Below are 14192 nucleotides of genomic sequence, written 5' to 3' on the forward strand. Positions count from 1 at the left end.
CACTAGAGACAATGATGGGACTTTACGGGTTATATGGCTCGAATGACACGGAACATCCAGACTTGTAGAGTTTATGCGATATTTCGCGAATACCGATTGTATGTTGTGATAAACTGTACCCTATGCTTCACTGCAGGCCTGTGAGGTCTCTCTAAATAAAAAGTAAAAGAAATCAATAAATAACAAAGAACATACGAGTGCCTCCTGTAGGCACAAGCGGTGACTCAAGCACACAGCGCTGTCGAGACCGAAGCATCAGGTGTTGTGCCACTGAGCTGCTTTTGGTCATGACACCCAGGGGAGTCTTGCGGACTCTCAGCTCGCTCCTTGGGCACAGGAGAGCGGCCGACTGCGGCGTCGTACAGGCTGCCAGTTAGCACCCACGTGGGGATATCGTCACGCTCACAGCGCCCTCAGCTATGGTTACCAACCGTCTCAAATCTTGCGGGATAGTCGCGAACATTGAATAAATGCTCCGCGTCCCCACTTGACTCCGCCGGGAAGCCCAAATGTTCGGCTTTTGCTTTTCTTCCACGGAACACCCATCAATAAGTAATGCAGACTTTCTTTCTGTAAATCTCGACATCGCGTTTGCACATTCTTCTGTTTTGTCTTCTCTTTCACTGTCGTAAACTTTATATAAAGGCCGTTTCCTTTTTATAGTGGTTCTACTTCTGCTACAGGCACCAACCGTCCATGACATCTCTATCTGTATGCTATGTTATCAATGTCATCCATATCCATATCCCATGTTATCCATATCCCATGCTATCTATATCGCCATACGCTCTGGGCAAGTACTGTACCGTTCTTATTGTACATTGCGACATGGCAGGACTAAAGAAACTTACAGGTGGCTCCTCGCACTGAGAAGGCCAGTAGACGCCAGCCGCCTCCTCGCGACGTCTCGACTTCGTCCACTAGAGAGTTCGCAAATCTATCCGCAGCCCTTGAGACCTATCAAAGCCGGCTACCCAGCTGCCACGCACCGACACCACCGCACCCTCCCCCCCCCCACACACACACTTCCTCCACATCGATCACTCTAGGCCGGCAACAAAACTTTAGTAATCATCACAGGAGTTTCAGGTGTGACGGGATTCATGTTAAGCGAGAACGTCGTGAAACACAAACATCGGCTGCTTATCACGGCTCTAACTGCAGCCGTATCATGTCAATACCGATACTCTCTCGTCGGAAGCGACTGTGGCATAACACTCCCTCGCAGGTTCATTATTAGGCAGTTTTACACCGGCACACGTGATCAAAGGTAACGGGCTTGCGTGAGTACTTCGCATGCGCGCTGATTTTTGCGGCTTATGTACCCTGTAGCCGATTGTACAGTATTTGGAGTATTTTATGGTGTAGCGATAACGTACGCTAACAACTATAGCCCATTTTATTGTTCTGTTAAATGCTTTTCAACTTCGGCTCATTCCGAGGTCCTTCAAAGTGCTTGCGTTTAGCATCTGCAAAAATTGCGTGCACTAATTTAAAACTGTGCACACGAAGCAATTATCGAGAAGTGTTTTCTTGCCGATGTTTGCTGCAGTATTTGTTCTCTTGCGTGCAGGTGGCAGACGATAGCGGCCTGCGGGGCAGTGCTGGTGGCCTGGGCGCGGGTGGCATGGGCGGCGGCGCCCTGGCTAGCGGTGGGCTGGAGAACCTGCTGTTGAACTACCTGATGGCCAAGCAGATGGCCCGTCAGATGCAGCGCGAACAGGTGGACCAGCCCCCCGCCGTGCCAGACTTCCAGAGGAAAAGGAGCGGCTGGAAGCAGTGCTCCTTCAATGCAGTGTCCTGCTTCGGCCGACGCAAGTGAACGGCTTGACGGAACGGCGGCTGGTGATGGAAGATGACAATGAAAAAAACGTCGCAATCATCTCGGAGCCCTCCTATCCTGAATAACGGCGACGCCGAGCGAAGGCCGTCACCGAGCCAACGCACTTCGTCGGTGTCGCAAGCCGCGGACGTAAAACTGACACATGCGCCGAAATGGAGCCATTGTCTTAGAATGTTTAATATATCGAGCTTGTTTTCTCAAGGGGAGATTGGGAAGCAGCCGCTAGCTGAAACGAGAAAGAATTCATGGGCATGTATTTCTCCCTTCACGTGAGCATTAGTGTTTATCATGCGCGTGGTATCTAATCGTGAAGGTATAATTGAGAACTTCTGTTATTCTTGTCTTCAACCTGTCCCCAGAATACATCGAGGTTCAAGCAATACGACAACCAAAAACTCATGGGTTGGTTCCTAAATCATGAGCGAAACAGGCTGAAGTGTTTATGCTTCCAAAAAAACGTTTCTATCGTGATGAAGCTTATAATTGGGAAAGGCGGGGACGGACCATTCCTTTGAACGAATTCGTGTTTTCAGAGCTCGTCCTGCACAAGATCGAATGTTCCAGTCTTCATCCATACTTTGATAGCTATTCAAATAAATATTTTTGCAAGTTATCCGTTTACAAAGGCATTGAAATAAATTGATGCAGAATTGTTGGATGCTCAAACAACCACAAATAAATGACATTCTTTCAAACAAGATGTTTCAGTATATCGAAGTAGTATAAAACAAAATAGCAAGCCATGCGGACGTTCCTAGGATCTGTATAGCAAAATATAGGTTATGCACGAACTCAGCGCCATGTGCACGGTTATTATTCACAACTGAAAACGGAGCCGTAAGCAGCACTCAAGAACAGTGCTTCGCACAGTAGTAAGAGCATTTACGGACCATTGAGGACTTAGTATGTATGTTGGTGCAACAAAATGCCGCATACTCCATCTTTTTTTTTCTTTGCCTGAATTGGACACTTCAACAAAGGGACTGCAATATGGGTAAAATCTGCCTGAAGTTTATTGATTTCGAAGTAGTTGCGATAACAGCCTTCCTGGTGCGAAAACATCAGTTTTACTTTATTTAAGGAAGTCTGTTTCGCCTGCTGGTTACGGTTTTCTCAAATATTGCAGAGGATTAGGTCAACCTGTGTTGCACTGCTTGGTATGCACAGTCCCAATCCAAAAATCTATGGTGTCATTTAACGCAGGCAATAATTGACTACCACTGACATTGATTTAGTACCACTCAATGTTGTCGCAGCTCTAACACAATCTATCAAAGAATGGGTGACAACGAAGCCTAAACACATTTGTTACTCCTACACATGCAGACTTTTATTCTACCCCCCCGGAGGGCTCCGAGTGACTCCGATATGAAAGGGCTTCACCAGCTCATTCAACACATGGCACATTTTAGCGAGAAATTCACTAGTTTTCGGCCGAGGGTTCGTTTACTCCGGGAAAATGTGTCTAGAGATCCCGATGAGCGAGGAGACGTCCGTTCAAATTTCCATTCAATGTTCTGGAACCTGTCAAAATGTTTACGTGCTTGACGGCCCACGAATAACTACTCAGAATGTTTTGACTATCATTGTTCGAGCCTGACGCTGGAAGTAGAATTTATTACTTAATTGTACATGTTTCAGGCGCCGGCGATTTCGGCTACAAATTTTAGCACTAATCACTTCTTAAATCAAACGGTCAAAATTCTTGGTTTGAAGAGGAGCCCCATGAAATGGGATGCAGATGCGAAAAAGTGGCTACTGCTGATGAGTTCAGCACCAATACGGGAAGCGTCTGAGCAAGTTGTACATCTAATATTCATTTTAAGGTCTCGTGCTTAATGTAAAAAATAAGTGGTATATTGCGAGTTCGAATAAATGTTACTACTACCATGTTGACTCTTGTTTTTTTAGAAAGAGATCATTAAGTAGTTCACAGTTCACATGTAGTTGCAGTCGTAGTAGGCTGCAGCTGTATTAAAACGTCTGTGATGTCAAAGCATTTCAATCCCAATCAAAGGAGCGGTGATGTCTGTGTTATAGGCGGTGTAAGGTACGAAAACTATCTTCCAGGTTGTTGCACATGCCTGTCACCGATTTCAAAGCATTCATATGAAAGTTAGAACACCGCACTAGGGGCTGAAGTTTGGTTTCATTGAGGTACTTTGGCTTCATTTCGTAAGCAAATGTGCCGCATTGTCAACAAGCCAATCTGCCTACATCAAGCCTTCCTGTGTTAAAAAATAGGCATTGTTCATTTAAGAAACAAAATAATTCTACTCAGTATCAACGGACTTTGAATTTGGTTTTGTCCTAAGCACATTGTACACTTTACTTATATAATAAAACGCGATGTCATCAAATGAGTCAGTCTGTTTTTATGTGTGTGGTTAGTTTTACAGCTTATAAGGCGTTAGTTATTGCAACAGCTTGCAGTGTTGTTTGTTGTTTTGTTATAAATGAAGCATTATTACTTATATAAATTTATTTACAGTGACTTCTTTGGTAGAACAGTTGCACGTATTCCTGTAAACGTAAACACAGTGCTTTTGAAGTTTGCTTAATGCCTTGCAGACGCCTCTCGCGAAAAAAGAAAAGAAAACGCGAAGAAGCCGAATTCTGCGGAGCACAGCAACGCAGCGCTAACTCAAACAAGATGCATAAGAAATGAATCTAACATTGAACGTTGTGGCGTGTTCAACATGAAAACTTTTGTAGCTGATCCAAAGCGGAGCTTTCTGGTTGTTTCATTTCTAGCGAAAATGTTCGGCTACCGAACTCACATTCGAGGTATGGTCAGCATCCTTCTTAAGGCTGCATCAACAGCATGCTGCAGGCCCAGTAGGGACATGGAAATAAATTAGAAAATTAGAAAAGCAGGGTAAACAGTTTGTTGCACATATTAAACTGAATGGTACGCAAGTAAACTAGAAAAAAGAGAAAAATAGACCTAAGCAAATCTCGCGAGGAATGCAAGTGTCTGCGGCACAACAACAGCGCTCCCATGACGCGCAATTTCTGACCGACGGAATAAAAAAAGTTAGCATCAATAGAGCGAGACTCTAGAGCGGGATGGTTTTTCCCGTCGGACCGTGCTGGGTATTTTCGACCCTGGGGAATTGGCAGCGTTGCTGCGTCCACAAGAGCGTGGAGAGCACACGCGCGCAAACCACAAGACGAAAGAGGACGCGAGCCGCTGAAAAAAACTGGCAGTGACTTAGCTCGGCTATGCCAGGATATAGGTAGCAAAAGCTAAATCATAGCATGGTTAGCCTTGGTTAATCTTCAGTGCAAGTCCAGGTGAGTCTCGTTGTCCAGCTATGTTGAGGCGTTTAGCCAGTCGCTCGGCGCGCTGTTCGTCTGTTTCCTGGGAGATTCGTTTCCTCTTCATCTCGTTCCGATGTCGATTCCGGGACTCCTCTTGCTTATCAGAATTGTCGCCGTCCATACTGCCGCCTCGACTGTGGTTGCGGCGCACGGGAGCTCTCTTTTTCAATCCTCCGACATGTTATCAGGCATGCGACGCAGCTGGCGAAGCGAGCGGAGGCGAGCGCAACGACGAGAAACGTGGTGTGACGTCATACCAAAACGGTGGCGCGGAAAGGCGCGGCGCTGCGCAGCGGCGGACACCTGTGGCTCGGTGCTACTAATGGCGCATGCGCGGTAGTGACTAGGGAGCGAAAGAAAGAGCAAAATATCCGCGGCGAGGCGCGCGTTGTGATGTCATGTGCCTCCTCGGAGCACCGCCACGGCGAAATCGCAAGTTCGCGGCCAGTAAAGCTTTCGCTGTAAAAGATAAGCGGGAAACGAAGGGGCAGAACGCACTCGCTCCCTCGAGAACTTTGCCGATGTTTTTGCACTGAAGACGAACGAGGATTTTGTGACCGGAGGCAAGCTCACTAAACTTGTGGAAATGCACATAGGAAAACGCTAGGGACCTGCATCACGGAGCAGCAGAGACCTGGAAGCGTCAGTCATGGATGGACCGTCAAGCCCACGTTCGGTTTTATTCAAAGTTTGTGATACGCCGAGCAGAGCAAGGCGTCAGTCGACTGTTGCGAGTTTTCGCTGGTGTTCACATACACCAGTCTTAGGCACAATGGAGCCATTAGGTCCACGTTTCAAATTAAAGCGCGCTCTCCTTGAGCGCCTTGTACCAGAGACCTAAAACCCCGTGTTGCAGTATTTGTATCTTGCTAGGCATTAATAGCAGACGAATTCCGCGCGCATGTTCAGAAGCACACACAAAGCCGCCACCGTAGAAAAGTCCTGCATACTACAACAAACACGCTCTTGGAACGACATCGAAAACAAGCGCAAAAGGGAAGGCACTACTAGCAGCTAAATTTCCTGAAACAGAACTCGTATATAGAAACAAGGTGGCTGCGCCCAACGGACAGCACGTGAATATAAGGTGTGCCGACAGGATTTCAGAAAGCATGGTTCAGTGCAAACAACGTAAAAGATGCGTAGCTAGCTCCAGAGTTCTCATTATTTTTCAGTCTTTCTCATTATCCTTCTTCTAAAATGCTTTCATTTCATTTTACTACATTAAGGACCCCTCTGGGGGTGTTACAGAAAGGGTGGATCTACAGAAACACTTTTAACAAAGGCAACTACTTGTCAATTCTGCAACGTGTCGTCTGTTACATTTTCAAGGAATCTTCTCGGGCAGGTGACATCGGCAACGCTGTGGGAAAGGTCATTCCAATCGGATGTTGCGCGTGCGAAAAAGGAGGCGGAGAATGTAGCAGTGTGGCTGCGTGGCCAGGAGACTTGAAGGGCATGGTCGGTACGATAAGATATGGGACCTGCTGGGGCGATAAAGCTTGGGCGGTCACGGGTGCTGTAATAAAGCTTATGGAACAGGGCTAGAGGTAGGGGGGGGGGGGGGGGGGGCATGCGGCGACGAAGTGCGAGAGACAATAGAGATGATTCTGCTTTTAAGGATGACACAATGGTATGATACGAATAGGATAAATGAATAAATCAAGCTGCTTGATTCTGCACTGTCTTAAGTGTATTTATAAGGTTCACCTGATGCGGACTCCAGATGGCAGCGGCGTATTCAAGTTTTGGTCTCCCAATGGCTTTGTAAGTCAGCAACTTTAGTTGTTTAGGCGCGTGACGTAAATGACGTTTAAAAAGTCGAGTGTTTGTTTTCTTAGCAGACGCCACTATGTTAGTGATATGTGCGCACTATGTTAGATTGTATGACTAAGTGCTCATAGGGCTGGCACTCTAAACATTCACATTACCGACGACGTAATGAAAAAATAAGGAGTTAAGGCGACGTCAAGAGGATGCTGATTTACATTTAATTGTGTTTAGTGTCATGCTAAGTGTTACGAGCCCCTGTTCGCAACAAACCTGCATACAGTTAAGATCATATTGAAGAGCTTGCTGCTCAGAAGGGTGAGTGGTAGTAGGTTAAGTGACGCAGTTGTCCGAAAACATACGAATCTGGCATGTCAAGTCATTTATGTATGAATACAGCGTTGCGCTAACAGGAAATAAAGACTTAAGAAGAAAAGTAGGAAACAATAGGCCAGTGCTCGATCTACCTTTTCCTACTTTTCTTCTATGTCTTTGTTTGCTGTTAGCGCAGCAATGTATTCGTCGGATCTCAACCAACTTGTCCAGCAACGAGTTCCACACCGACATGTGTATTAGGAACAAGTGGGGCCTCAGTGGCGACCCCGCAACGATACCGCACGTTAATGGGATGGAGTTAGAAATGTGCTCATTACCAAGACAGACCGGGAACAAGGGCACAGAAAAGCCTCGATTCAGTAAGAACAAGACGGCGAATATTAGGCCAGAAAGATTAACTAGAAGAAGACGAGTGAAGAAGATCGTTTTTCACACTCAAGCGACTCTTCACTCTTATTTAGAATTGGGATGCTACGAAGCATTGTCTCAGAGGCTTAGAACGGACATTGTGGTAGTAAATGCCACGTGGCATTAGCCTCGATCGAAAGCTCACGTTGCATGCTCGATCACTGAAGCAACGGCCTCCTTGGCACACATATACCTCGTTGCATATCAGTGGAATTTTGTGCCAACGGCGCACGCCCCTTAAGGACTGGCTTGCATCTTCTCACAAGATGCTTTTTGGTTTGGTGGCCATAAAATAGGTGAGCTCAGCCCAGCGAGATTACCTGTTCCGGAACAAAACAGTAGGCCCTAGGCACTCTCTACGTGTGCTTACACCTGTTCACTGAGCATTAAAGTTTTTGTGAAACATGTGACATGTTTTTATGTGAAACATGTTCCTATGTGAAGCACATAGGAAACTACGCTAGCAACTTTCGTTTTTTAGAATGGGCTCTGAATTTCCTTTACCCTTCAGTTTTTTGAAGGACGTTCTCAAATACAACTATTATAGTTCAGCGGGTGTCCTGCTCATTGACTTCCATGCAGATATGGGAGAAACATAAAGAGCAACTGTCAGGAACTTCCTTTGTCAAAGCTAAGCCCATTCCACGTCGCCTGAATGTAGCTAGATCTTGCACTGCACTGTTGTACATGTGAGTGGTTTGTATTTAATGTAGGGAGAAATTCGTGTACATATCACAATGTATTTGAACATATCTTTACCAGGAGCATTGTTCAGATAGCAGCCAATCGCTCATTACTTGTCAAGCAGCAGAATCATCAAATTAAGGTGAACGTCGAGTGAATGTTATGAGTTATCTCGTGTTATCTTTGTCCGGAGCGTTATTGGGATATTGGTCAATATTTTACTACTTGTTACAACATACAAACATAGTACTAAGAGAAAGGTCGAGTAAGACAATTCAACTATTTATTGCGATTCGGGCAGAGGCATCTTTAAAGAGAATTGGGCCATTTTTTTCGATAATCAATCTAGCAAAGGAATATCGAATATGACAATGAACACACAGTTCTCGACATCAAGTGATCAGGTAGATATACTAGGATCAAGCTTCTTTTAATAGGTTACAACTGTATTGGAACTCCCAAAGAAAAAAAAAATGGTCTATTGCAATGGCATCCAACTCTTTCAGCAAAAGAATGTTACTCGCCTGTGCAGCACACGCTGCACTGTCACAGCGCAAGCTATAGGAGCGGCTCAATAGGAGACCGTCTCTTTGTGTAGTTCCCATGACAACGAACTGAACGATCCGCGAGGCGTCGAAGGCAGGTAGAGGATTGTGCTGCTTTCTCCACTGCGCGAAACGTTCGTTGAATCGGAAGAATTGCTAATCCGCCATTGTCGGGACAAATTACGGATAACCTTGGACCCATGTCAAATTGAGCGTGCACATCGTTTGGGCCGCTACGTAGATGGCCGTCAGCGGCCGATTATAGTTAAATTTTTGTCCTCTAAAACAAAAGAAACTGTCCTCTCAAACGGGCCCAAGTTAAAGGGCACCAATTTTAGCATTGGAGAAGACTTTTCCCTTCCTGTTCGTACAGCACGCAAACACCTTGTCGCATTCGCAAAAGCAAAAACCGGACCGTTCTCCCTGCGGTACAAAACTTTGTTTCTCGGAAAGAAACGCTACACGTTCGATGCTGCCAAAGAAACGGTTACGGAAATAGCATAGCGCTTACCTCGCCATCGTCACAAACCTAATCATTGCGATACCGCCCCTCGAGAGAATATTTGCCTCTCGGTTATCTACACCAACATACGCAGCCTGCTTCCAAAGAGCGATCTTGTGTCCAGCCTCGTGTCTTCAACGGGCAGCAACCTGCTCATCTTGACAGAGACCTTGCTGACTGATAATATAAGCGACGCTGAAGTTCTTTGTAACCTACCTAACTTTAATCTTTTCCGCACTGATCGCACAAACTCTCGAGGGGGTGGCGTCCTTATTGCTACAAGCAATAAGCTACAGTGTTCCCACATCAATATCCCATCAGACCTTGAAATACTATGGCTCCTTTGTCGCGCCACACCAGTATCTATATTAATTGGCGTTTGTTATAGACCCCCTCACAATAGCCCCGAATTCCCCCGTAAACTGCCCAACATTTTAAACGAACTTAAAACTAGACACCCTAAGGCACACATTCTTCTTTTGGGGGATTTTAACTATCCTGGCGTAGATTGGTGTTCCCCTAATTATCCTATTTTTAGACAGGATGAATCCCGTGAATTTATGGATGTCTGCTTAACTTTTAACCTAGCCCAACTAGTAACACAGCCTACACGCATCGCCGGAGATACTGCTAACATTCTTGACCTCATACTATCTAGCCACCCCGACAGCCTGAACGCTATTACTTATCTCCGTGAAATCAGCGATCATAAAGTCATCCATGCATGCTTTAACTTCACTCCAATAACAAAAGCAACTTGCCAAAAAACAATTTCTCTCTACAACAAAGGAAACTATGAGGCCTTCAACGCGGAATTGGAGGCCTTTTTTCCATCATATCAGGGGTCATTTGACGAACAAGACATCCACACAAACTGGTCAATGTTTAAACATAAAATGAATGAATTGACTAATAAATATATTCCCAAATGCAACTTCCGCGCTAACCACCACAAGCCATGGTTTACCAAGACTCTGGGAAGATTAGAAAATAAAAAAAAACGCCTTTTCCGAAGTGCTAAACTGAGCAGAACAGACTGCGCATGGGAAAAGTATTACGCTGCTGAAGAGGCGTATTTGGTCGCAGTAAAAAACGCTAAACGTTCCTTTTACCACATCGATTTGCCAAACATACTTACAGATAACCCGACTAAATTCTGGCAGCTTTTAAACCCCCAATCTCCGCGCGTTGTTACCCTGACTGACGATTCTGGACGTGTTATTTCAGACGTTGAGTGCGCTAACATATTTAATTCTGCCTTCGCATCTGTATTCACTAAAGAACAAAAACCACCACCCCTCATGACAGCCAGTGACCCTACAATTGCAATGCCAGCCGTTACATTCTCAGAAACCGGCATATCCCTTGTTATAGATAAATTAAAACTTTCTTCATCTACCGGCTTTGATGAAATCAACACAAAGGTCTTGAAAAACACTCGCCACACGTCTGCCAAGTTTTTATGCTTACTATTTTCGCAGTCCATTTCTACAGGTATCATACCCCACGACTGGAAAGTGGGGAAGGTCGTCCCAGTCCACAAGTCGGGTAAAAAAGATTCACCACTTAACTACCGCCCCATATCACTTACCAGCATACCCTGCAAGCTCATGGAACACGTCATTTACTCTTTAACAATGCAGTTTCTGGACTCAAATAATTTCTTTCATTCATCACAGCATAGATTTCGTAAAGGTTACTCCTGTGAGACTCAACTAGCCATTTTCGTTCACGACCTGCATGCCAACCTTGACGCTAACCTCCAAACCGACGCAATCTTCCTCGACTTTGCTAAGGCATTTGACAAGGTACCCCATAACCGCCTAGTTCTGAAACTTTCCAGCCTAAACTTGCATTGTGACATACTAGCATGGATTAAAGAATTCTTGACTCACCGCTCCCAATCAGTCGTCATTAATAAACAAATGTCTAACTTACTACCAGTTTCCTCAGGGGTACCCCAAGGATCCGTCCTAGGGCCTCTTTTGTTTTTAATTTATATTAACGACCTACCTAAGAAATTAGATTGCCATATTCGGATGTTTGCCGACGATTGCGTTATTTACAAAACAGTTACTGACACCTTTAACCAACAATCCCTACAAAATAACCTAAATCTGGTACAAAACTGGTGCAACGACTGGCTAATGACACTTAATATAAACAAATGCAAATATATATCTTTCCACCGTCACAGTAATCCTCTCCTGTTTCCCTACACTATCTCTAACGTTCCTATCGACCCTGTCCAATCATATAAATATCTCGGTGTCCATCTCAGTCATGATCTTACGTGGAATAGCCATATCGCGAATATTATTTCATCTGCTAACAAAACGCTTGGCTTCTTAAAGCGTCATCTCCACTCTGCCCCCCTGCATGTTAAGCTACTCGCATACAAATCACTAGTTCGACCAAAATTAGAATACGCATCGCCCATCTGGTCCCCGAAACAAGTATACCTTGCTAATTCACTTGAATCAGTTCAAAACAGGGCAACTAGATTCATTCATTCCTCGTACTCTTTTGATATCAGCATATCATCTTTGAAATCGCAGTCCAACTTACCCACTCTTGCACTTCGTCGCCACATTTCTAGTTTGGGCTTATTTCATAAATTCTTTTATTCCGAGCTGTCACAGGAACCCTACATCTGCCCTCCCCCACCACGTTTCTCTCTTCGCACCGGACATCAGCAGCAGGTGTCTCGACCACGAGCACACACAAAAACTTTTGCTTCGTCATTCTTCCCCCGGACTGCTTGCGACTGGAACGGCATTCCCCAAGAACTTGCTGCCATCACATGCCCATCTATGTTCCTTAACCAAATTACGCGTGCGCTTGCATTACAATAACCATTTTTCTTTGTATAACTCGTTCAAAATTCTTCTGTACACTGTTGTTAACCTATATGTGTCCCACCCCTTATGTAATACCCTCACATGAGGGTCTTTAAGGAAATAAAGTGAAGTGAAGTGAAGCGATCTGCTGAGCCCGACGTTGCCTCGTTGAACCCGCCCGCGTAGCTCTACAATTCGCTTCTTCAGCAGCAATTCTTACATTGGGAGGAGATGCCATAATGTTAATGTATAGCGAAGAGTAAACACAGGTGTCCAGACTACGCTATGTAAGATTTTCTATGACTACAGTGTAAGTGCCTGGCATTTCGCATTCCATCTGATAAAGGCTATATAGGATATTAAGGAGAATGTTTTCTTCATTCTTCCTACAGAATGCTTTCACCGATCCAATTTCTATAGCCACTGTATGAACCTCTCGCTTAAAGAGTTCCCAAGCAGCAAATAGTCGCAAGTCAGTAGAAAGAGTTGTTAGGGCCATGCGCACGCGATTAATAAATTTCTGACGATTTAGGAGCTCTGAGTTGTGGTCGCAAATTGGTTACATATTTCTCACCAATCTTTGCGATAACCATACAATGATCAAAGAACGAAAATGGGATGGTAATACAGGACAGTCTTCGGGAGAGGAGTCATGAAGAAACATAAATCTGATCAAGTCGGGCGTAAGAGCTACCTTGAGTTCGTGTATAAGAGCGAGATCCCTGTCCCGACACTCCCATATCAATGAGCCCTGCATTTTCTATTACGTGAAAGAAAACTTCACTAATTCTCTTCAGCTGAGTGTTGATGCCGCTTCGGTCACTCGGATCACAGACACAGTCGAAATCGCCCATTAAAACAGTGCAACGATCACAGTCCATTAGACTAGACACAGCATCAAATAAAATAATTCGTTTCGTAGCGTCATTAAGTGCATAGACGTTGACTATTCGCCACTGCATACCGTGCCGCACAATATCACAAACATATATATCGACCTTCAGTGTCTACATGGTAGAGAGAGAGAGAGAGAATGGAGAGGAAAGGCAGGGGGGTTAACCAGATATGAGTCTCTGGTTTGCTACCCTACACTGGGGATGGGGGTTAGGGGTTAGAAAGATGATAGAGAGGAAAACTCTAAAAAAAGGGAAAAAAAAACACGCACACGTGGAGACACACACACAAAAGGCGTTCCAGTTAAAGTCGTTCACACAGGACGGTAGATCGCAAAACGCGCAATAGCGCTTGCACGGCCTTCTTCTGGGACGGTAGGTCCTTTCGATGTTGTAGAAGTCTTGTTTCGGAAAGCGGTTGGTCGTCTAGTTGGTCAAGTTCGTGGCGAAGGCATCCCTCTGTGGACTGTACTGCGGGCAGGCGCACAGAATATAGCCAATTGATTCTTCATGGCCGCAGTGGTCACAGGTTGGGCTTTCAGTCATCCCTATGCGGAATGCATAGACTTTGGTAAAGGCAACGCCCAACCAAAGTCAATATAGAAGCGTGGCGTCTCTACGGCGAAGCTGTGATGGCGCTCGAAGACTTAGTGTGGGATCGAGTGAGTACTGTCGCGTATTTCTTAAATATGGCTCATTCCATTGCGACGCGGTGCACTGCCGAGCAAGCAGGTGGAGCTTCCGTGCTGCGTCAGTTATAGAAAGAGGAATTGGGACGTGGCGCTCCTCAGTATGGGCTGAGCGGGCAGCGTGATCCGCCCGTTCATTGCCGATAATCCCCCAGTGACTTGGAAGCCACTGAAAGGTTATTTCATGGCTTGCATGATTTATATGTTGTAACGTCTCTAATATGGAATATTAGTTGTTCGAGCGGTCCGCGTAGTAAAGGTGACAGTAGAGACTGTAGTGCCGCCTTCGAATCGCAGAATATTGTCCACTTGTGTGGTGGTTCATCACCAATGTGATGAAGGGCAGTGAAGAGCGCTG

At 45.3% G+C, this 14192-nt stretch overlaps 1 protein-coding gene across 11 annotated transcripts in view; it reads left to right on the forward strand.

Moving 5' to 3' along the window:
* LOC126524372 (uncharacterized) overlaps positions 1 to 4203 on the forward strand; it is a 248910-nt gene extending 244707 nt beyond the window's left edge. For 8 of the 11 annotated variants that reach the window (XM_055067268.2, XM_055067270.2, XM_055067269.2 and 5 more), the window contains one exon: positions 1574 to 4203. In XM_055067268.2, coding sequence (XP_054923243.1) covers positions 1574 to 1822 — 249 coding nt within the window. In that variant the 3' untranslated portion in view covers positions 1823 to 4203. The remainder of the gene's footprint in view (positions 1 to 1573) is intronic. The other 3 variants (XM_072287382.1, XM_072287387.1, XM_072287392.1) reach the window with 1 other exon arrangement.
* The last annotated feature ends 9989 nt before the right edge of the window (positions 4204 to 14192 follow it).

This window comes from Dermacentor andersoni, chromosome 3 (genome assembly GCF_023375885.2).
Source record: "Dermacentor andersoni chromosome 3, qqDerAnde1_hic_scaffold, whole genome shotgun sequence".
Taxonomy (NCBI): domain Eukaryota; kingdom Metazoa; phylum Arthropoda; class Arachnida; order Ixodida; family Ixodidae; genus Dermacentor; species Dermacentor andersoni.